Source organism: Echinops telfairi, unplaced genomic scaffold, assembly GCF_000313985.2.
Source record: "Echinops telfairi isolate 266 unplaced genomic scaffold, ASM31398v2 ScPeMD7_7406;HRSCAF=8444, whole genome shotgun sequence".
Classification (NCBI taxonomy): Eukaryota; Metazoa; Chordata; class Mammalia; order Afrosoricida; family Tenrecidae; genus Echinops; species Echinops telfairi.
The window spans coordinates 3,625,283-3,650,188 of NW_022111306.1; the positions used below are offsets into that span (position 1 = coordinate 3,625,283).

Consider the following 24,906-nt stretch of genomic DNA (forward strand, 5'->3'; position numbering starts at 1 on the left):
CTTCAAAAGGAACAAGCACCCACCCTGATCATACAACGCACAACAAGCATACCTTGTGGCTTTGGATTCGCAGCTGAGTGTTTTGCTGGCGTTTTCCCATTTATTCCCTGCGCCTCTTCATCAGATGTATTCTGATCAGCCTCTGTAGTTGCGCTGCTTGTTGAGCAAGATGGAAACGTAGTGATACTTGGACAGATACTGCTGCCTGTGAGAGTCCAAAAAGAACAGGCAGGTGAATAGAGAGCTAGCAAAACTCTAGCTGGGGGAGTTCAATTTCTTCTGAGTTCATAAAGGAAAAGCTGTTACAGTTACAAGACTGAGCATAGAAATGTTTTCCCCCACGGACACTGGCCTTGAGAAGTTCTCTGTGCTTCAGAAACACATGGCTACACACACACCCCTTTCCTTGCAGGGCCGCCCGGGGAGGGCAGGGTGCAGCTGCTGTGATGTAGGTGAAGGAAAGGGCAGGAGAGCGCCAGCACTAATCCATTAAAAGCGTTCCTTCTAGCTCTCAGTCAACTAGCCTGTCGCAAGAACAGAGAAGGAAAGCACTCACATGACAGCTCACCTAAAGACTCCACAGCATGCACAAATACACACACACCACCTGCTTTCACCACAGCCTCCTGTCAGCTACCACGATATACTGTGGTTTCCAAAGCCAGAATGGCGAGATGATTGGTGTAACACGGTCACATTTATTGAAAGCCTAATACCCCCAAATTATCTTTAAAACAGCAGCAAATAAACACCTATGTTTTCTGCTCAATTTGTAAAAAAAAGGCCAGCTCAGTATTTTTCCTTCTACACTTAGTAAAGTTGCCTTTCTTACAATTGATAGGGTGATATCAACAACAGACTAGATTCTGAAGAGGAGACAGTACAATTTATATAGGTTGAACTGTGCCCTTCCAAAGCGTATGCTGGATTCCGGGTTCTTTTATCAGTTTCCAGACCGCTTCTTTTTTATATTGACAAGGCCATACCAGGGTAAGATGGATCCGAACCATAATCACTTCTGAATTATTAAAACTCCAGAGCAGATACACGCAGGACAGGGACAGAAGCTAGGAAGCAGTAGGGATCATGGGCAGATGGCAGAAAGCAACAAACACTCATAGAAGAAACTGACACAGCTGAGAATGTGTGGGCTTTTAAACTCCAGCACTATGAGAACGTAACCTTGTGTTCTTTATAGCCAGCCACTTTCAGTGAAACTAAGATCGGATGTTAAGCTAAGAAACTGGTTGGTTAAACTTAACAGTTTTATTTTTAAAGAATCTAAGTCTTTAAAAAAATCACTAACTAAAAATTGTTAGTGATAAAAGGTCTTATTACTTAAAACATAAATAGTTGAAAATGCCCTACCATTCAAACTGATTATGAATTAATAACTTAAAAAATACTGTTTTTTAAATGTTCTTTTAAATGTATCATGCTAAAACAAGATTGTTTAAAATAGCTAATAGTTCCAAGCATTGTCTGAGATGTGATTAGTGAACCAACTGCTAAAACCAATTAAATGGGTTTTCATCAGACACCATTCTGTTATAATGGCATATGTACCAAATGAATTTAACAATTGTTTACCCAAGGAAAAAGATTTGAAAGATTATTAACATCATAAACTGAAGAAATAAAAGCTCAAAGCGGGAAATGTGTGAGCTAATTGACTGTTTTAGAGTAACTAGAAAGAGTAGGCAAAGAAGACTCCTAAAATCCATAGCATATAATCCAATCACTGTGGAGATTAGGATATTTTTTCCAGTGATTGAATGAATGGCAGTTTAGTAGCCTGAAGGCCACCTGTTTGAGCGTAGCAGAGGATGGCCTTGGGGCAGAAAGTGTGATGTACCACAGTTCAGTTACACACCACAGGAAGAGGCCATCCCTAGCTGTAAAAGGAGACCCTTCAGAAGAAAGAATGCAGCTTTTTAGTCCATTTACACATGTGAGAAGCAATAAAGCCAGTAAAAGGGGCACTTAATGGATTCAATGAGAAAACTGAGTCTTTAAAAAACAAAGCTATTAAAGTAATAAAAGTCATGTGGATTAGAGGTTTTGCCAATGGCAATAAGCCCACAATCAGAAACTTCCTTTCAAATTTTCACTTCAAATAAGTGGTGAAGGACACAGAGAACCCTGTTCTTTATGTCTTTAAAAGTTTTATTGAAAAAAAGAAAAGCAGCAACGAGTTGCACCAGAGACCATAAGTGGCGTGCAAAGCTTTAAATATCTCTAGCCCAACACAGAAATACTCATTGACTAAAGGCTTCAATCAAACCTAGCATGGTGGGGAAAACGCTTGGTGTAACTATTACTGCTCACCTCTTGGATCCTAGCCCCACACAGTAAAACTCTGCTAGCTTACGGTCAGCTCACATTAGGAGATAGCCTATGTGGGGAAGGGGGTGGGTGACAGTTGCAACAAAAAAAAGGGGGGGGATTTGAACCCAAAATTTTAACTAGGTTCACTCATTCAAGAATTCTCACAGAAATAAAGGCTTTTAAATAAATTATCCTCTTAGATTACAAATTATCAATAGAATAGGAATGTTTTATTATAAAATATTCACCTTAGATATGCACATAACTGATTCCAGCATGTTTGTTAGCAGTGCAGGGGGAGGTTCCACTAAATACTATTTACTTGACGACTGTAATCTTTTTAGTCACAGGACCTAACTAACCCAGGTTGCTTTGGGTCTTTGAGTCAGACCTTCTGTAGGCACGTTTGCTAGCTGTGGGGGCTCCTCACCCCTTCATCGTCAGTTCAGCCTCCCCTTTAACTACCCGAGACCTTCTGTTCCAGTTGGGGTCTTCCAATTATAATAATGGAATTGTTCATTTTTAAAAACTCTTATTAGCCTGCCTCTCTCTCGGGATACTTCAATAGTCATTGAGTGAGTGACGGAGGGAGGGAGGGAGGGAGGGAGGGAAGGAATGAGTGTGTGTGCAGCAGATATTCTGACTAGTTAGGGTGACTTCTGGCTTCTATATGACAACTCTGTGGTAGGCAAAGCTTATTGGTTTGGTTTTGTGTGACTGCGATCTTTCTGGATTGGCTCTTTAAGATTAAGTTTTCTCGTGGGTTAGCCATATGAAAGGCTGGTCCACTCACTTGTGATACTTCAAGCCTGATCTCTTGCTATGGTGTCCATACCCTTACAGCCATGGCAAGACTACTTCACGTCTCCGTCAGCTTTCTCCCAATGGCACCAAGTTCCCAGCACCAAAGATCTTGCGGCCCTCACCCTTTGGAACAAGAGGATCGCTTGGATTTAAGAGGGCAGGGACAGTTTTCTAGGAGAGACAATATTCCTCAGAATAGTGTGTACAGAAATAAGAGATGCTTGAAAATGTGCACAGACAGTCCAGCGTTCCTATAGGCCATTCATTCAAGTTCCTCTAGTGTTAGCCGCCTACAGAACCATGCCATCATGATCAAAACTGAGAATTTGGCATCAGCCCAATGCTAAATTACAGGTTTTATTCACATTTCAGAAACCTCTGCACTAATGTCCCTTTTCTGTTCTAATTTGGAATATCATGTTGCAGTCAGTTGTTATTGTCTCCGTAGGGTCTCCTTTCAATCTTTGAATTTCTCAGTCTTGACTTGACTTCTCAAGAGTATTAGTCAGGTGCCCTGGAGAGATACAAGATGGGCTACTAATTGCAAGGTCAGCTGTTTAAAACCACCAGCCACTGTGCTGGGGAAAGCTGAGGCTCCCTACTCCTGTTAAGAGCTGGTCTCCCGCAGGGGCGGTTCTTCTCTGTCAGGAATTTTGTAGATTGTCTGTCACATTGACATCTCTGGTGTTTCCTCATGAGTAGACTTAAGAGAGGCCATCTCAGGGCAGCATGTCACGGCATCATTACCCCACTGCTGTCAAGTCCATTCTGACTCATGACGACACCATGGGGCTTGGAGGCTGTAAATCTTTATGGAGAGCAGATACCTCTCTAACAGGGAGAGACTACTAACCCAATGCTTAACCCACTGCGCCACCAGGGGACCCTTTAGCCATTATATGCAATGTTAATTTGGATTACTTGGTAAGTAGACCAGATTTCTCCACTGTAAAATAGTCTGTTTTAGAAAAGTGGGTGAAGGGAGACGTCAGACAGTGTAAGACATAACAAAATAACAGTAATTTATAAATTATCAAGGATACGGAAGGGACGGGGGGCGGGGAGGGAGGGGGGAAATGAGGAGCTGACATCAAGGGCTCAAGTAGAAAGAAAACGTTTTGAGAATGATGACGACAACAAATGTACAAAGGTGCTTGACACGATGGATGGATGGATTGTGATGAGTTGTACGAGACCCCAATAAAATGATTTTAAACAGGAAAAAAACTTCTGTTATAAGCAATCCATACTTTTCCTATCTGTGGAATACAAAAAGAGTGTTCCCCAACTTGACTCTCCCAAACATAGATGTCAGATTTAGGACACTGATTTGTCAAGTTATCTCCTTGAAGACACCAGCCCTCCAGAGCAAGCAGACACCATTGTTTCTCCCACAATAGGTGGGCTCACTCCCTCCTGCTGGTAGGGACAGTGGATTGCTTCCCCTGAAAGCTTAGGCTAAATAAAGTCTCCAGCTGTAGGCCCATCAAGGTTAGGCCTCCATCCTGAATTTAAGATCTGCCCATCTTGTCATATGTGTGCCCCCAATCCCTCCCCTTCTGATTGCGTGTATACCCCGAGATCGTTCCCCTCTCATTACTGTATTGCCTGTAGTACAATCCTTTCCTGTGACATATGCTTTTACCTGTAATTAGGGGGCTTGCACGTCCCCTAAAGATATATAAGCCTTGGTTAGCAATAAATCTCTCTCCTACCCTGTACCACCAAGAGGAGCTGAAGTGAGCATGCTACCATGAAATGTGTCTGACGCCTTCATTTTACCCTCTCATCTCTTATTTTCTATGACTTTACTATAATAATTTACTTATTATCGCTGTACAATTGTGCCTACTGGACCCGTGGCGATTTCTTAGGGGCTGGCTACCCTGACACCTATCATCCCTTTAAAACTCCCCTAATTTATGAAAACAAAACACACTCACCGTCATTGAGTTGGTGTCAATTTGTACAGACCCCACAGCCCAGAGTAAAGTGTCCTGTGAGTTTCTGAGACTAACACTCTTTATTGGATTAGAAAGCCCATCTTTCTCGTGCAAAGTGGCTGGTGCTTTCCAACTGAAGTTAGCCATCCAACACGTAACCAATGCACCGCCAGCGAGAGCTCAGTGTTGGAATTTACTGCTCACTTGCTCCAAGATTAATTGTACTAGAAAACTCATGCTTTCCAACATGCTTGCCAAGGGGAATAAATGCAAACCTACTAAATGATTTCAGGTGGCTGTGTCAAAAAGTCCCCAAACATCTAGAGCGAAAACATGAGTATTGCAGAGGCTTGGAACCCGGTGTGTGACATTTCTGCTCTGTCCGAAAAGGGTTGCTATGAATTGGGATGCACTTGATGGATTGGGTTATTTGTTTGCCACTTGTTAGAAAGAAAGCTTCAGGAAGGCAGTCAGATTCGTTATATTGACTGATGTGTTTGGGAGATATCACCTGTCATATACTAAATGTTCAATAAATATTTGTTGAAGGAATGAACCTTAAAATGTTCAGCAAGCATCCTTTTATTTGCCTACTTTCTCAGTTATTATTTCATGAGCAATGCTTCCTAAAATTCTGACACAAATTCTTTCTTTTTTTTAAATGAAATTTATTTTTTTTAATTTATTCTTTTAATAGTTTTATTATTAGGGGCTCATACAACTCTTATCACAATCCATACATAGATCAATTGTGTAAAGCACATTTGTACATTCATTGCCCTCATCATTCTCAAAACATTTGCTCTCCACTTAAGCCCCTGGCATCAGCTCCTCTTTTTTCCCTGCCTCCCTCGCGACTCCCCCCTCCCTCATGAGCCCTTGATAATTTATAAATTATTATTTTGTCATAACTTGCCCTGTCTCCCTTCACCCACTTTTCTGTTCTCCGTCCCCCAGGGAAGAGGTCACATGTAGATCCTTGTAATCAGTTCCCCCTTTCCAACCCACCCTCCCTCTACCCTCCCAGTATCGTTACTCACACCACTGGTCGTGAAGGGATCATCTGTCCTGGATTCCCTGTGTTTCCAGTTCCTATCTGTACCAGTGTACATCCTCTGGTCTAGTCAGACTTGCAAGGTAGAATTGGGATCATGATAGTGGGGGATGGAGGAAGCATTTGGGAACTAGAGGAAAGTTGTATTTTTCATCATTGCTACACCGTACCCTGTCTGGCTCATCTCCTCCCCGAGAGACCCCTCTGCAAGGGGATCTCCAGTGGCCTACAAATGGTTTCAAAGCCTGTTAGGTTGCTGTGTGAGTCAGTTCTGACTCACAGTAGCCTAGGCGCAACAGAATGAAATACTGCCCCATTCTGAGCCCTCCTCACACTTATTCTTATGTCTGAGCCTGTTTCAAAGCCTAGTCTAGAGAAAATGTCAGACATTTTACATTTTTATCATACATACCTAGAAAAAGGGTTTATCCAAATAATCTTGATAATCCCTATTTATAGACATCTGAAATTATGGGGCTATCCAGATCTGTACTTTAATAAAAACAGCAGCAAAATTAAAATTAAGGAATGAAAATCCAGCAATTAACAACATACTGTAGATACCCAGTACTTTTGACTCATCATGTAATACCATCTAAATTTCAAAAGCAAAATGGATTTAAAAAGCCTTTTTGTTGTTAAGCGCCATAAAGTCCCCGCCCACCCCCGGCAACCCTGTGCACATAACCTTGCACAACCCCCACAGCATTTCTTATGGCCGAGCACAGTCTGCCAGCCCCTGGGTCAATCCATCTTGTCGAGAGCCTTCCTCTGTTTTCCACTGTAGATATTAAATATTTTTTTTAAGTGTCAGAGGTAGATGAGTAACAATAGAGTATAAAAAGTCAGCTTATATCCTTTAAGCTGTCGGCCTGAGTGCCTGTTGTCGAAATAGGCAAGTTCATGAAACCCGGGGAAGGGGTGCTGGCCCTGGCCAGATGCAAAACCGTCATCATGACGAACATTGATGATGGCATCTCAGACCCCCTACAACCAGGCTCTCATGGCTGGAATCACCTGTTCTCCCGCAAAGTGACAGCTGCCATGGACAAGAAGAAAATTGCCATGAAGCCAAAGATCAAGTCTTTTGTGAAGGTTTATAACTATAATCACCTCATGCCCACAGGGTACTCTGTGGACACCCCCTGGGACAAAACTGTCACCAACAAGGAACTCTTCAGAGACCCAGTTCAGAGACCCAGTGTTCTCAAATGCAAGGCCCGTCAGGAGGCCAGGCCAAATTTGAGGAGAGGTATCAGACAGGCAAAAACAAGTGGCTCTTCCAGAAGCTGTGATTCTAGACTTGAGCCAAGATCATTAAAAATAGCCCCAAAATTAAAAAAAAAAAATGTTAAGGCAACTTATAAACAATGTATGTATGTGATTAAATGAAAGAAATGTATGGCCTCTAAAAATGACAAGATAATTATGAAAATATTTTGACAAACTATAGAGATTTACTTTTCTTCCCTATAAACATGCCCCACAATTAATAATGGAGTTTTTGTTTCCAAGAGGGGAGGAAAAGGAAAATAATACACATTTCTAAAAAAATGCTATGGCTTGTAGTCCCCTTAACAATTAGGATTTTGGGATACTAAAGTCAATGCAAATAAAGCATATAAAAACTGAAAGAAAAAAATTAGGACTCTGCTGTGAAGAACTGAAACACAGCCAACAGGGCTTGTCAGCATGCCAGCGGGAGCGGGAGTGTGCAGATGCAGCCCGTACCGCAGCACGGTCTCCACACCAGTGGGCTCTCGGAGTCAGCATCCAAGTCCTCCACACACCCCCCACCCCCGTAGTGCATGGTCATTTTTCAAGCGACAGAAGCCCTGCATGTGTCAGTGTTGCTTAAACACAAAGTCCATGCCAACTTGAGAATTTGTACAGTTTGGAACGGGTTTATGTGTCGCCACATCTCAACGACATACTTGACAATAACAAGGACCTTTCAATAGGACCACAAGACAGAATTAGGAATTAAAAAGAAAGCTGAGTGTGTGATGTAGTGCAAGAACCTGATTATATTAAAAGTCTTGGAAAGACACACGTTCTCCACAGTATTAGTCACAAGAGCCAAATGGAAGAAATCAAAATGTGGTCCAAATGACAGCGTAATCCTCCTGAGCCATAAGGAGAAATGAAGGCTTGATGAGGCAGGCGTGCCACCACAGGATGAACTTGGAAACTAGTCTGCTGCAGGAAATGGGCCAGTCATAAAAGGAAAATGTGCCATGACTTCCCCTATATCAAACGGAAATGTATGGATACCATTGTTTAGATAGTACTGTCTTAAATGTGTAAACTCAGTGCCGTCGAGTTGATTCTAATTCACAGCGACCCTCTAGGACAGGGTAGAACTGCCCCTGTGGGTTTCTGAGACTCTCTTTATGGAAGTATAATAGATAATGCTTTTGAAAAAGAGGGAAATTCTAGGACACTTGCGTTCATGTGGTACCTGCACATACACCAAGAGGCAGGCATTTGAATAGAATACATTAATACTGCGTGGTTTCACCTTAGAAAAAGTGTACATCAGGCTTGTATCCTTTCATCATACTTCTTTTTTTAAGATCATTTTACTGGGGGCTCTTACAACTCCTCTAACAATTCATCCATCCATTGTGTCAAGCACATTTGTCCGTATGTGGCCATCATCCTTTCCAAAACATTTTCTTTCTACTTGAGCCCTTGGTATCAGCTACTTCACCATACTTGTTTTGAGATAGTTTATTGTGCCAGCCTGGCCGATAAACATAAGTGGGATTAATTGAAGGACGGAGAGATAAATGGCTCAGTGAGCCTCGCCTTTCTTGTTTCTCGCTCTTTGATCATCGGACCAGTGTGCGACTGCCTTGCTTGTTCTGTGCCTCAATTTACAGGCTACACTACCTATGGGATGCCTAGCCTGTGGACTGTGTCGCTGTAATTTGAGGTTCCATCAAGACCACACGATTGGAATGTACATCTCTGGAGCTGGGGATTGACGGTTGGTGACCTGCCTTGCTGTTTGCTGTGTGTGCTGAGATAGCCGAGTTCTCTCCATAGAGGAAAACCTGGCAGCCCTCAAGACTTGAAGGACTGCTAGTGTCTCACAACTCTCTCACGGGAGTGAGTTGCACTAAGTCATTTGTACTGCTTTATAATTTAACTTCATTTCTTGTATATCTATCTATCTGTAGATAATTTAACAGTTCATTTCTTGGGTTATAGCTAACTATCTTTATAAATAAATATATAAAATTATCAGCAATCTGGTTTTATCTCTCTAGAGAACCCTAACGCATCGTTCAATCTGTATGCTAACCAAAAAGTCCGAGAAGCTGGGCTGTATGAAAAAGAGTGCAGCACCAGGACTGAAGGAAGATTCCTTAGCAACCTGTGAGATGCAGGTGACACAACTGGGCATGCTCAAAATGAAGAGGCCTTGAAGCACTTACTGATGAAGATCAAAGACTACACTCTTCAGTATGGATTATATCTCGGCATAAAGAAAGCAAAGTCCTCATTACTGGATGAAGAAGGAACATCAGGATAAACAAAAGTTAGCAAGGATTTTATTTTTACCGGAATTCACAATCAGTGTTCACTGAAGCCACAGTCAAGGTCTCGAATGACCTGTGACGTTGGGAAATCTGCTTTACATTTTTTAAAGCTCTCGTTAAGCATTAAAAAGCAAAGATGTCACTTTGAGGGACTAATGTGCACCTGAACTCAGCATGGTATTGTCCATCAGTTGATGTGCATGCAAGAGCTGGAGACAGGGAAGATGTGATGATCTTGAATGATGATGCTGGTCAAGACTATACCGTGGACTGGTAAGAATTCATCTCACATGCTTTGAGTATGTTATCCAGATGACCAATCCCTGGAGAAGGATGGCATGCTTGATGGGGTCAGCAAAAAAGTGGAAGACCCTCAATAAAATGGCCTGACACAGCGGCTGTACCAGTAAGCTCAGGCTCTCAAGGACTGTGAGGATGGTCCAGTACTGGCTGTACACAGGGCAGAAGTAACAGGGCAGCACTTCACAGCAACAGTAACATAGGCAGCAGGAGTAGGAGGGAGAGAGAAGGGAAGGCGCTTTTTTAGGAAATGTTGAGGTTCTGGTAGTCGTGGTACAATAACTCGGACAGTGGCAATGGTTACAGAACATAATTTAATCAATGTTACTGAACTATACGTGTGAAAATAATTAACTGTCACAAGGTTTGTTACATACTTCATATACAAAATGAAAGTCTTGAAAAATTAAAGAACCCGCTCCCTTCGACTGTGCCAAAACAAAAACCCACCAGACCAAACCTAACTAGCATCAAGTCAATTATATCTCATAATGACCCTCTAGGGTAGAGCAGAACTGCTCCTTATGGTTTCTGAGAGCAGATAACCTCATCTTTCTGGGGAGTCTGAAAAGCTGACCTTGTGGTGAACCAGCCAGCACCGAACTCAAAGCAGGAATTAATGAACCTTCCTGCACTGCGGGGAAGGGGGTGGAGGAGTGGCCAGCATGTTGTGCTTGCTGTAACTTGGTCCATTGTTATAAATAGAAACCAACTGCCCACTCATTTGGGAGATAGCTAGCCACAGATCCTCCCTCCCTGAATCATGTACTGATGGAGGCTCCCCTTCGGCCATGCTCAACTAAGAGGGTTGTTCAGGATGACAAAAAGCAACTGCTGTTTAAAGCATACCAAATATGCAGCCTGCAAAACCCAAACTCAACACTAACACGTAGATTCTGACTCATAACGACCCTATAAAACAGAGTAACCCTATCCCTGTGCGTTTCCAAGATTTTAAACCCTTACAAGAGTAGACAGCTTCATCATTTTCCTACAGCGTGCCTGTGAGGTTTGTACTGTTGACCTTGTGATTAGCACCCCTACTCCATCATCAGCTCATTAGGGGAGTAGGTGAGAGTCGAGAGAAACCACAATCACAGTGTTTCTTTGTACCCGTTTGCCAAGGACACTTTTGGTTGGCACTAACTTGATTTGGAGGAGATTCAGTTTGCTCTCCTTGCTCTTCAAATTGTTCTCTTGCATTGTGACACCAATTGCTTTTACTCCTAAGGATAACTGTGTGGAAGAGATGGGAACATCATGGATTGATCGAGAGCCCTTGTGTTGTTAACTTTTGTGCTGGTCCCGAGAAGTGCCCAATCCATGCATCAGACACATGCTGAATTTTCATGCACTTTTTTTGTTTTGTTTGGCCAGAGCCCAAGATTCATAACAACTTTGAGCTTTGTTATTAAAGTTGGTTCTGACTCACAGTGACCCCAAGTAACAGTGCCGAAGTGTACCATAGGGTAATCTGTACAGAAGCAGATTATCAGGTCTTTTTTCGGAGAAGCAGCTGTCTGGGGAGGTTCGAACTGCTAATCTTTTGGTTAGCACTCGGATGAACCTGAACTGCTGCACCACCGTGTCTTCTTCTGAGATCTCTAATCAGATTCCCGTAAGGTTGGGCCTGATAATGGAGAATACACTTCCTAGAAATGATCACCTGCACTGAAAGAGCAGTCCAGTTGTGACACACGTGCACACCTGTGCTAGTCATTATATGTTAGTAAATTACGTACACCCTTATAGCAACTTAAGTATTTTCAGTTCACCTGTCTCCTTAATATCACTTGCCTATGCGTTGGGACTTTAACTTTCTATAAATAAGGATTCACTGCCCTCACAATGGTATCTCTCTTAAAAGGTCATTGTACGGATTGACTGAGTTAGTTAATCCTACGGAAAGTACTTGGGAGACTCACTGGCACATAGTAAGTGCTGTGTGACTGGTTGTTGTCTTTATTACTTGCATTATTATTACTCAGTGCTATAGGAGGTGAGGAAAGCGGTCAAAGTATTCTGTTCTCCCTCCACGCACCAGAGACCTGTACCTCTGACCTCATCTATGTTTTCACTGATTCTCGGCTCACATTTGCCCTCTCTACTCCCCATACTTTGATGTTTTATAACCCAGCACTTGTTCACACCTACTTCTGCTATTGGCATCAAAACCTAATCCCTCTGTACACTGGTACAGATAGGAACTGAAAATACAGGGAATCCAGGGTGGATGAGGCCTACAGGACTAGTGGTGTGAGTGGGAAACAGGGAGGGTAGAGGGAGAGTGGGTAGGAAAGAGGGAACCGATTACAAGGAACTATATGTGACCTCCTCCCTGGGGGACGGGCAACAGAAAGGTGGGTGAAGGGAGACGTCGGACAGTGTAAGATATGGCAAAATAACAATTTATAAACTATCAAGGGCTCATGAGGGAGTGGGGAGCGGGGAGGGAGGGGAAAAATGAGGACCTAATGCCAGGGGTTTAAGTGGAGAGGAAGTGTTTTGAGAATGATGAAGGCAATGAATGTACAAATGCACTTTACACAATTGATGTGTGTATGGATTGTGATAGAGTTGTATGAGGCCCTAATAAAATGATTTAAAAAAAATAAAAATAAAAAACCTAATCCTTCCCCAATGTTCCATGATTCTTAACACCCATTGTGTATCAGCTCTGGATAAATGACACTTTTTGCAAAGTAATAACTAATCATTTACAAGGATATGGACTTTGCTCTTCAAATAGTAATGTCGTCTTTAATAAAGATAATAATATCAGTAATGACAAACATGTCTGGTATTTGTCATGAAATAGAACTGATGGCAGATATTTCTAATCCCAAAGGCTTCACTCATTAATGTTCACATTTTGCCATTACAGTAAATGTGTGTCCTGGATTATAAAAATTTCTTTCACCTTTCCTCCACTTGACATTTCTTCGTTTGATATCAATCACAGTATCTTTAACAAGAAATCACTCTGGAAAATACATTCCCTGTGCCTTTGATGCCTGACACTCAGTATTCAATGCAGATCTTTGTCTCCAAAGTAACAAGCTGTTCTGTAAGCACTATGAATACCCAGTGATCAACTGCAAAATAAGTACCAGGAAGCTTCTACTTTATTCCACCCTCCCCCTTTTCTCTTTCTCCCCAATTAAACACACCAACTGAATGCTCCCTAATTTAAAATGTCAGATATCCTGTTAATTATTGGGGACAGGAAGACAAAGAGGACATAATCCTTACCCTCGAGTAATTCATGGTGTGGGGAGGAAATAGATGTGTACAATTCCCTACATATCTGACACCCCTGGGCTCTTCCCCTTCCCTTTGCTAAATACAGTTAAAGAAAACTGCCCTCGTCCCCACCCAAGACAACCCGGCCAATGACGGAGGTGACAAACAAGGGCTGGCTGTGAGACTCGGTGGGGAAACTGGCTGTAGAAAGAGGAGCAGGAAGAAGGAAGGAGTTTTGTAAGGCTCCTGCTAGCAGGCTAGGGAAACAGTGCCTTTGCTTTATGAAAAGAGCCTGTGTGGTACTAAGGGTTAACTGTGCTCAGTTGTTAACAGAAAGGTTGACGTTTCAAGCCACCCAGAAGTACCTTGGAAGAAAGGCCTGGAGATGTGTTTCCAAAAAGTCAGCCACTTAAAAATGGACAGACACGGATGTACTCTGACACACACAGGCTTCTACAAGTCAGAATCGACTCGATGGGAGGAGCTGTGGGGGGTGGTCCAGAGACACTGGGATGCACACTTCGCTTGCCCTCACTTTCTCCTTGTCTGATTAAGGTTCTTAGCGATATTCCTCCTGGTACTGTAACACGTCCGGGCACTAGCATGCCAAAGGAAAGGCTTACTTGTCCTGTACCCAGGGCCAATTGTACACAGACTATGAGCCATTTGTTATTTCCTATTGTGTTAGCTTTCAGTAATTATTGGCTAACTCCTTTGTCCTTCTGCCTTAATTTTATTAGTAGCAGCAATAAAGACCAGTCAAGTGATGCTGTGAGAGGGAGAGAGTACACAAGAACCTGGGCAACTTTTGCCAAAGTGGATCCTGTGACACTCTACACTCAGGCAGAAGGAGCCCTCGTCTCCCCGCTCCCCAAAGAACCCATGACTATGTGAATGACTTGCAGCCTACAGACACGTATACAGCTCCACCTTGGCTAGTCCGCTACAGTGGGCATCTTCGCAGCAGGAGACAAACCCCCTCAACTGTGAAACCAGTGTCGATCCAGGAAACAATTCCACCACGTATGACAAGTCAACATCCCTTGAAGCTGTTGTTCCTTGGAATGCGTTTTGGAAAAAACTCCCCTTGGGACGCCTTGCCCTATTCCCGATGGCCCGCGCTTTGACCACTCCACACGCTCCCACCTCCTTGGCTGGCAACTCCTCCTGACTTCCGGGTAATCACCTTGACCGACCCCATGACCCCGCTCTTTCACCTTGAACTGAAACTTCCACCTGCTCCGAGGTTTGGACCTGACCCTGCAGGCTCTATCTTTGTAGCCACACGATACCACAATACAACACACTTTCCACAAAAGAACATTCGGGCCCAGGCACAGATTGCTGAAGTTCTACACACTGAGTCTAAAACTGGGATACTTCTCAGCTTTATAAAAGAGGACATCACCTGTACTCCAGCCAGTCCGTTTTCCCTCCATCTTCTCTCCTCTTCTTGCCCTGCAAAAAGTCCACACTCCAACCAAGTAGGAGGCTCACCACTTAGTAAGCACAGAAAATCTCCAGAGGAAACGATTCTTTTCTTGGACGTGGTTATAAAATCTGCATAGCACAAATGTTATATCCCTTTTTGTATGTAAAACCAAACCGCAGCCAAGGAGTTGATGCCGACTCTTGACTCTGGCACCCTGCCCCGTGTGTCACAGTAGACTTGGGTCATCGAATTTTCAGCAGCTGGCTTTCCTGGAGGAGACCGCCAGAGCTTTGTCAAATGTGCCTCCAGTGGACTGCCGCCTGCAAACTTTGGGCTGCAAGTCGAGACCATGAACCATTTGCAACTCTCCACAGTATGCGGAGCCGTACAGAACGGTACTAATGTGTACCAGCACAACCATGCAGGCACTTCTCTTTCATAAAGACGTGGAAGTAAACGCACATCACAATTGTTGGTGGCCAGTGTGCTGTGGAGCAACCTTGTAACAGAATGAAACTGCCCCGTAGAGCTTCCTAGACCCTAGTCTTTTTTTTTTTAAACTGGGGGCTCATACAACTCTTATCACAATCCACCCATCCATCCATCCATTGTGTCAAGTACATTTGTACACTTGTTGCCATCATTATTCTCAAAACATTTTCTTTCTACTTGAGCCCTTGGTATCAGCTTCTCATTTTTCCCCTCCCTCTCCCATTCTCCCTCTCTCATGAGCCCTTGGTAATTTATCATTATCATTTTTTTCATGCCTAACACTATCCGATGTCTCCATTCACCCACTTTTCTGTTGTCTGTCCCCCATGGAGGGGGTTATATGTAGATCATTCTAATTGGTTCCCCTTTTCTTCCTCATCCTCCCTCCACCTTCCTGGTATTGCCACTTTCAGCACTGGTCCTGAGGGGTTCATCTGTCCTGGCTTCCCTGTGTTTCCAGCTCTTATCTGTACCAGTGTACATCCTCTGGTCCAGCTGGATTTGTAAGGTAGAATTGGGATCATGATAGTGGGGAGGAGGAAGCATTAAAGAACGAGAGGAAAGTTGGATGTTTCATTGGTGCTATACTACACCGATTGGCTGGTCTCCACCCCACAACCCTTCTGTAAGGGGATGTCCAGTTGCCTACAGATGGGATTTGGGTCTCCACTCTGCACTCCCCCGTATGTCCTAGATTCTAATCTCTATGGGCCCCCAGGTCTTTTCTCTCATGGAATACATAACTGGGTCAGTTCAGATTGCCACACTTTGGATATCAGCCAAGCACTTACCACTGTGCCACAAGGATTCTCTAAAAGCATGCAAAAATCACCGACCCAAGACCAGTACCACTGAGCTGATTCCAACTTATACCAACCCTATAGTGGGGTTCTTCCAGGACTGTCCACCTTTATGGGCATGGGTAACTCCATTTCTCCCATGCAGCGTCCAGGGAGCTTGAGCTGTTCACGCTATGGCGGTTCAAACCCAATGCGATAGGCACAGCCCCACCTAAGGCTCCTTGAAAGCATACCAGTTTGGTCACTCATTCTGCCAAGAAACACTGCTAAAAATCGAACAATCAATGGGCTTAAATCCCATAACCAAGTGAAACACTTCACCTAATATGATGTTTGATTTTTTCATGAAAACTGAGAAGATTAGGATCCCTTGCAGGGCGGGGGGGTGTAGTTTTCAAATAGCTTTACAACTGATTTTTTCTATGGATACCAACAGGAGTGTGCTCAAACACAAGGCAAGACATCACTTCAGATATGCTGAGGCTAATGGACATATCTTCCATTAACACATACGCCAACTTATTTATCCAGCATGTCACAGAAATATAAGCAACCATACCTTAGGTTTTTATATTGCTCTGAAGTTTAGTGTACATGCTTTCAAATAATACTAACTAGTAATGGTAGAAATGATATCTGGTATTATTGAGTGGTCATCCTGGGCCAAGTAGGCACTGTGCAAAGCTCTCTTCTAGCCTTATCTTATTTGAGCCTCTGAAGAATTATATGGGGGACAGTTAGGTAAGCATTTTAATGTACACATTAAAGATGATTGAACTGGCAGGTTAAGTGACGAGGCCAATGTTAGATGCTGTAACTACACATTTGTGTAGATTCTTGCTGTATCCACAGCAAGTGCATTTGCGAGCACTTTCCAGACAGGGACTTTAGTTCCTAACTCTGCCATTTTAGTACGAGCTCTGGTGGCATAGTGTTTAAGCATTGGGCTGCGATCTGCAAGGCCAGTGGTTTGAAACCACCAGCCACTCCATGGGAAAAAAGACGGTGCTTTCTACTTCTGTAAGAGTTACGGTCTCAGAAACTCACAGGGCCAGGTCTACCGCATCCTATAGGGCCACTATGAGTTGGCATCAACTTGATGGCAGTGAGTTTGTTTTGTATTTATTTATTCAATAAATAACCATGTGATTGCATCTCCATTACATTACAGCTACCTATTTTCACACTCATGCCAAAAGTGTTTTCTGTGCCATGCAAGTCAAAAGGTATTGTTACAAAATCACAGAGACCTTTATATTATAGAAAATATTGAATTATGAAGCTATTGTTTCTTGACAAAGTCTCCAACTAGGTCTATATACTTCTGAAAGCAGTGTTTCGGTTTTCCTAACTCTTCTCCTCAAAGAATTCTCCAATCTCTGATTTCCACCAAACCCAAACAGTAGTTTGGATGTCCTTGAGGGTCTCAAAGCAGGCTCCCTTTCAATGCTCTTGATGAGTTTTGGTAACCAAAAGAAGTCTGACGGGGCAAGAGCAGGCTGTCACGTGTCCGGGACAAGGCTTCCTGATGAAATTCTTGTGGGGCAGCCCTTGCCTCCCTTGAGAAAGGCCATAATGGGAAGACACTCCCCTGGAGCAATGTTCCTGAAACATCTTAAATAGCCCTGGTGATCATCCTGTGGCCTTTGAGGAAATCAATCAACTTGCCCATTTGAAATCACAAAAAATAGTTGCCATAACCTTCTGGGCAAACATTTCTGCCTTGAATTTGGTTGGCCCGGCAGATCCACTTGAAGCCAGTTTTGATTGGACTTTTTTTTTTTTTTGGGGGGGGGGGGGGGAAGCAGCCTGTAAAACCAAGACCAGTGTGTGTAGAAACATGTTCAAACATCCTGTTTGAAATCAACCCGTGCATGCATGTTTGAAGTGCAACTCTAGTCAGCAGTAGTGTTTTACTGGTCCTCATCTATATGGGCGGATTGCTTACAAAACAAGGTATGGTATTTGTCCTGATTTGCAGCCTTTACTTCACCCAAGACTGCAGCCAGCAGCTTTGAAATATCCAGGGTGGCAAATAATCCATTTTCAAAACTTCAAGGTGAGAAAAACATGGGTCCCCATTTGGGGTAACTAAACTACAGTGGCTGCAACAATGTGCTCACACGTGATACAAATGTGAGGATATGGCAGGGCTGGCAGTGTCTCATGCTGCTGCACATGGGATTGCTTAGCTGCAACCAACTTGATAGCACCTAGCAAACAGTCCAAGACAAGCGCTCCAAACTCCAGCTCTGACCCTCTTCCCATGACCCTCTGGCCCTCGGACTCCTGGTCTACTCCTTGCTCCGGCTCTCATTTCTGACCTGCACTTACTTATCAAGCCTGAAGAAGACCTCTCCCTGGGGACACAGTAGTTAAGTCCTCTACTGCTAATGGAGAGGCCAGCAGTTCAGATTTACCAGCCTACTGTGAGGGTAAAAACATGTTTCAGTCGCTTCTCTAAAGGTCATTGCCCTGAAAAACCTATGGGCATTTCTAATTTCTGCTCTGCCCTACAGGGCTCCTTCTTGATGAACTCCCAAACACATGACCGCTGTGCCACCGTGGCTCCTAAGGGAACCCCAGGGTATAAAAAACCCTAATTTAAGAAAAGAGAAAATTTATTTTTAATTTACCCGTGTTTTATTGACTGTGCAAAAGCATTCAGCTGTGAATCCAAACAAATTCTGGTTGACAACACTGCCAAGAACGGAAATTCAGAACACTGAATTTCAGAACACTCCATCGTGCAGTGGTGGAACACAGAAAGGGGATTCTGCATGCTTTAAAAACAGGAAAGGTGTGCTTCACCATACTTAGTCGATCTGTATGCGGAGTGATTGATCAAAAAAACTAGATTGCGTGAAGAACATGCCATCGGGATTAAAGGATGATTCCAGAACCACCTGCAGTATGCTGAAGACATTCTTGAAGCACTTCCGGATGCAGATCAAAGACCACACCCTTCAGTAGGTAGTACACCTTAACATGCAGCACCCAGAAATCCTCACAGCTGGGCCAGTAAGCAACATCATGACCAATGAGAAAACACTGAAGTCAAGGATTGGTTTTATTTGGATCCATAATCGACACCCGTGGAAGCAGCCATCAAGAAACGGAAACAGTGTGGAGTGGGTCGGGGTGTGTGGTTAATGTATGGGGCAAGCCTGCCTGTGTTTTTAATGAATATCTTGAAATTTAAATATAGTACTAGAATCTGCTATAACAAGTTAGAGAGTAATACATTTCTAATTCACTTCAAGAATCCTACCAAAATTTGGTACTTACTGCATGCCACAGATTTCAAGAAAGTTTGCTTGTCTTTCCAGAGCTCTCCCAGAAATATGTCTCAATTTCCACCCCCCCCCCCACTCAACTTGAAGACTGACGATAAGTGTGGCTCAAGAGGCCATAAAAAAGGTTAATTCCACAAATAGGTATTTAGAATGAGAAAGCTGGGGTGCACTGCAATAGGATTTGGGACAGGCATTTGGTATGGTCTAGAACAGTGGTTCACAGCCTTCCTAATGCCACGATCCTTTCATATAGTTCCTCATGTTGTGGTGACCTCCAACCATAAAATTATTTTCATTGCTACTTCATAACTAATTATGCTACTGCTATGAACCATAATGTAAATATCTGATGTGCAGGATGTATTTTCATTGTTACATTGACCATAATTAAGCACAATGAAAGTATAGTGATTAATCACAAAACAGTATGTAATTATATATTGTGAAATATGAGTGTGTTTTCCGATGGTCTTAGGCGATCCCTGTAAAAGAAAGGGTGGTTCAACCCCCAAAGGTCCGACCCATAGGTTGAGAACTGCTGGTCTAGAACCTGCTCTCTGGGAGCTAACTCTAGACACAGGGCCTCTCAGTGAGGAATTTGCAAACCACAGGCTGCAGGCCAAATCCCGCCCACCACCTGTTTTCGTCAATGAAGTTCTATTGGAAAACAGCAATACGCATGTGCTCACATATTGCCTGACTGATTTTTAATGCAATGGCAGAGATAAGTATTTGCAAAAGCACCCATATGACCCGCAAAAGCTAGTTCTTATAATTTGGCCCTTTGCAGAAGTTTGCAGCTCCTAATCTAAGATATAAGATAGTCAGTGCCACAACCCATGATTTTTTTCAGTTTTGTCCCCAACTAGGAGTGTGACCTTGAGCAAGGCAAAAGTTCTAGGTGTCTAACTAATAGGCTTAACCAAGCATATCTGAGCTTATAAAATACTCGGACATTTATTTAGTAAATTAACAGTGTTTTATAGGCATGCTAAAACTTTGCGAACCAGTAGGCCACACGATGTTAACCACCTCTCTAAAATCATGCTTGGTCAGTGGTTTTCAACCGTGGATGCTCGTTAGAGCGTTTCCCCCTCCCCCCATGTACTTTTAAAAAGAAAACCACAGCACCGTACTGCTTCTCAACCCAATTATATTAGAATATATTTGGGGGTGGGGTGGGGGTGACAGTCAAGGTTGAGAAGCATTGCTCTTAGTGTTCAGTTAACAGGCTTGAATCAACTTATCACCTGCAATCATAAAAGCATGATGGAAAGAAGTTCATCATTTTGAGCTAAACTAAAATCCCACTAAAATTCTATATAGGATGGAGACACCATGCAGCATGACCAACTTATTTCAACAGAAATGATTTAGGTCTAAGTGTCATATGACTCTTGTTAAAACAGAGCACATAGTGAGGCCTTCTTCACAATTAAGGTTATAGGTAAAACTAACATTTTGGAATCTACTGAAGAATAAAAGGGAGATGGGTGGGGGTGGGAGTTCCGGTAGCACAGGAATAGTGAAGTGCTCACCTGCAAACCAAACAGTTGGAGGTTTAAATTCACTCGTGGGTTCCATGTTTGCAAAGACACCACAATCTGCTCTGTTCGGCTAACAGTCTAGCAAACCCTACAGGACAGTTCTTCCCTGTCGCATTGAGTTGCCATGGTTCTGAATCAACTCAACTGAAAAAACCCTACACACCCTATCTGATCAGGAGTCTTGAGAATCCCAAATCAAAGCTCACTGCCATCAAGTGCTGCTGGCTCACAGCGACCCTAGGACAGGGAGAACGGCCCTGTGAGTTGTTTCCGACACGGGAACTGTTCACTGGAGTTGAAAGCTCCACCTTTCTCTAGAGAAGCAGTTGGTGGGTTTGAACTGCTGACTTTGGAGTTAGTCATTCAACTCAGAGTCCAAAGAGGGAGAGTATTTCTGGCTGATAGCATGAAGAGCTTTGCTTTGAAAGGGAGGCTTCAAAAGTAGTATCAAATTTTAATTGACTCCATAAACTTTGAAAGAAATAAAAACAGATTCTAGAAAGGAACTGGGTGATCAAAAAAGTGGGATTTTTTGCAAAGAGCTCTAGCCAACTCATTTATTCAAATGTCTGGTTTGAAAATTAACCCAAATCTTGGCTCCTTCCTCTTCTCTAAACCCACCATGCCAAATTATTTTCCATTTATTCACAACAAATTATGTGCAGATCCACAGAGGGGAAAAAAATCAAATTGTTCACTGTTTTAAAAAGTGCTGTTGAAAAAAAAAAAAAAAGTGCTGTTGTTATTACAGGTACTCTCCAGATTACGAATTACTTCAATACCTGTCTCTAGATGAAATGTGTCCACAAGTCAGTAGAATGTTTTCCTTAGGATGTAGGTACCTTGTCTGCATTAAAAACTTAAGGACTTCCAGATGCACTAAACAGAGTCATGAGAAGAGTAAAGTTTTGATGCAAAAGGCAAAGCAACACTCATTTGTTATTAGGAGTTATTGTTACGTACCGCACAATTTTAATATAAAACAACCCCTGAAAAAAACTACTGTAACTATGGGTTGGATACTGTTTTTTCTGCATTATTGGGAAAACTGCTTCCTTTTTAGATGTCAACCCTTCCAGACATTGCTCACAGTTCATTTTTCTGAGCTTGTTTTCTCTAAACCCCAACTCCAGCAGCTACCACACCCCAGCTTAGTACCAGTCTCCATGAACTAACTTCTGTAGTCTGCTGCCGACTTCAAATTGTCCACTGATTTCCACTTCCCCGCCTGCGGGGCTGACCTTGCCTTACACTTAGGGATACAGTTCATTCACTTTGTTTTTACACCTAAATTTAGCTTCATGGCCGTAACAGGTAAAATGAGCTCTACCAAGAAGGAAAGTTCCTTAGATTCCACTAGTCCTTCAACCAGAAACTACTATTTTAAATGCAATCGCATTGTCCCTAAGCCCCACAGTCAGCATTAGTCCAGCCCAGTCTGCTGAGAAAAACAAGGCTATGTTTATCTTTCGAGAAAGAAGAGGGTAGGTTAGTAAAAGTAGAGGTTCACATGTCAAAGTTTTGTCATGGCTAATTATTTACTTTGTGATTGTGGGAAAGTTAGTTAACTTCCTTAAAAATTAGAGAAACATTTTAATAGCTCGAGTCAAATGGCTTAGGCATAGATAGTTGGATGGGACCATCACAAACCTATTTTTTCCCCCTGCAATTTAAAAACCACTTCTGCCAAATTCAAAACCTACTGCCATCAAATTGATTCCAACTCACAGTGATCCTATAAAGAGTCTATACGTCTTTATGTGAGCAGCAACCTCATCTTTCTGCCATGGAGTGCCTGATGGGTTTGAACTGCTGACTTTACGAATAGCTTAATGCTTACCCCACCACGCCATCAGGGCTCTTCTCAGACAAACTGGACGACTTGAACACAGGCTTACTGACGGCCTAGCCCAACTCGCCACTTTATTTAAATAATAACTCTCTGAAGAAAACATTAACAGAAATCACGTTATTGGAACTTTAATGTTTAGCAGCTTACAAAATAGTCAGCAATTAAAATAGCAAGAAAATAAAAGGTAAGTCCTGTATTTGTTGTGCTTCCTCTGCTGGGCCGCCCAACCCGCAGGCCAGGCGCACAATAGCATTGTGTTAAGGTTCTCACGGTGCAGGGGATTGTTCAATAATGCAAAATTTAAAAAGCAAACACTTAACTTGCTTACTTATCTATCACTTCCAATATTTCTTTGGCTGAGAGAAGACAGAAGCTAAGAAGAAAAAAATAAGCCAATTCATCAATAATAGCTACCTTTCTAAGTCCTGTTCAGTGTGTTCTAATCCAAGGGAAAAGTTTGAACTACTTTATTCATTCAATAATGAAAGCACCCTGTGACTCCCCTGTTTAAAGCCCTCTAAGGACAGGGCTCCTATAAAACAACAACAACAACTCTAGCTCGCCCCAGGGACCCACCACTGTCAGAATTGGCCAATCAAATGGCTCGTCATCGTCATCTGCTCACGGTACTGTGCCTTTAAAGCTCTGGACACATTTGCTCCGCTAGCGTCCTTGCCAGCACACAACACAGTCTTCCCACATCCCCTTCTTTCTTTGCCTATTTGCCTCCCTGAGACGATATTCTTTAAATGCTTTCCATTAATACCTACTTCCAATATCACCCTGTTATGTTGTTTTTTTTTGGGGGGGGGGGCGGAGGCAGGGGAGGATTGCCTTAGTTCATTGGTCTCTAATTTTTCTGTTCTCTGACCAAGTGTTTTGTGCTGATACTATAGCATTTGTCATGTAGAGGTATAGTTTTAAAGATGTTGAATGAGAGAAACACCTGAACTTTTTGAGGGCAATGTATTAGATGAAAGCTTTGGCTTTAGTCTTGTGGATACAGATAGAGCCCTGTAGGAGCGATGGGTAAACATCGGGCTGCTAAACTAAAGGTTGACAGCACAAACACACCCACCGGCTCCACAGAAGATGAGCACTGGTGATCTACTCCTGTAAGGATTACAGCCTAGAATATCCAGTGGACACTGTCACACGGAGCCCTTCTGAGTCAAACGCCACCAGCACTAAGAAGCATGTTCCTATCAGTGTCCTACATTTCAACAGGTGCTCAATTTCAGACTAAAGATCCTCTTTGGTTAATCTTTTTATTTATTAATTTGCTATTTCACACTCCGGAGAAAATAAATGAACTTAATTACTGGGAAATATATAAGAAGACATAGTGGCGGTATGCCATAAGTACTAAGCTCCCCTTAACAATTATTAGGCGGCTTATGTTTACAATAGGAAAAATCATCAAAAAAGGGTACTTTTCAAACCCTGTACATATTGTAATCAAAATAGATTCCATATTTCTAAGAAGCCATGTGATATAATTGTATATTATTATTCAGATCAAGCACATGATTATATAGCAAATAAAAAATTCATAGATCTTAACTACCTGTTAGAGATTTTTAAAATACAGAGCAATTTCCAATTATCCAGCTGAATTTTAAAAGGAACTACATGAAGCATAAATACACAAATAATACATGTTAACTCAGGCCCTCCTTTTCTACCCTTTCAAATCAAAGTTTGCAAGAAGCACAATAGGAAAAATTTCTGTATTGTTACATTTTATTCTACTTTATTACCTTACCTAACTCCACACTACAAAAGTGTTTGAAAGCATGAAATGCCTAAATGCCGGAGGAGAAAAAGCAAACATTTTGTAGTGTAAAAAAAAGAGGAATACTTCAGTGTGTATTCCCTACATGAGCACTGGCAGATCATATTTAAGCAGTCTGTCGACAGCATCAGGAGCTGTGGTGGCACAGTGGGTTAAGCATCCGCCGCTGATGAGGTCGTCAGCTTCTGTGGAGAAACTCCTGAAGCCCCCCAGCAGTTCCACTCTGCCCCGTGGTGGATCACCATGTGTCAGACTTGACTGACTGGATTATACTAGCATCAAAAACATAGTATCTTATAGTAACTTCTGTAGGCTTTATCTCTGTTAGTTGTGTGCTCATCACTGAAAGTACTAAGTCAAATGGGAAACAAAGATGAAAGAGTAAATCTGATACGTATTACATTAATATAACTAATATAAGCAGGACTCCATGTGGTCTCATGACCATTGCCCTAAATTTAAGTGATCTATT

The 24,906-nt window shown here is 42.6% G+C and overlaps 1 protein-coding gene and 1 pseudogene across 4 annotated transcripts in view; one reads left to right on the top strand and one right to left on the bottom strand.

The window, feature by feature from the left end:
- The window catches only part of FGD4 (FYVE, RhoGEF and PH domain containing 4), a 265,432-nt gene that overhangs the window by 90,427 nt on the left and 150,099 nt on the right, over positions 1 to 24,906 (bottom strand). For all 4 annotated transcript variants that reach the window (XM_030887344.2, XM_045296371.1, XM_004700011.2 and 1 more), the window contains exon 2: positions 53 to 205. In XM_030887344.2, the coding sequence (XP_030743204.1) occupies positions 53 to 205 (153 nt within the window). The remainder of the gene's footprint in view (positions 1 to 52; positions 206 to 24,906) is intronic.
- LOC105978354 lies at positions 3,919 to 7,424 on the top strand (annotated as a pseudogene).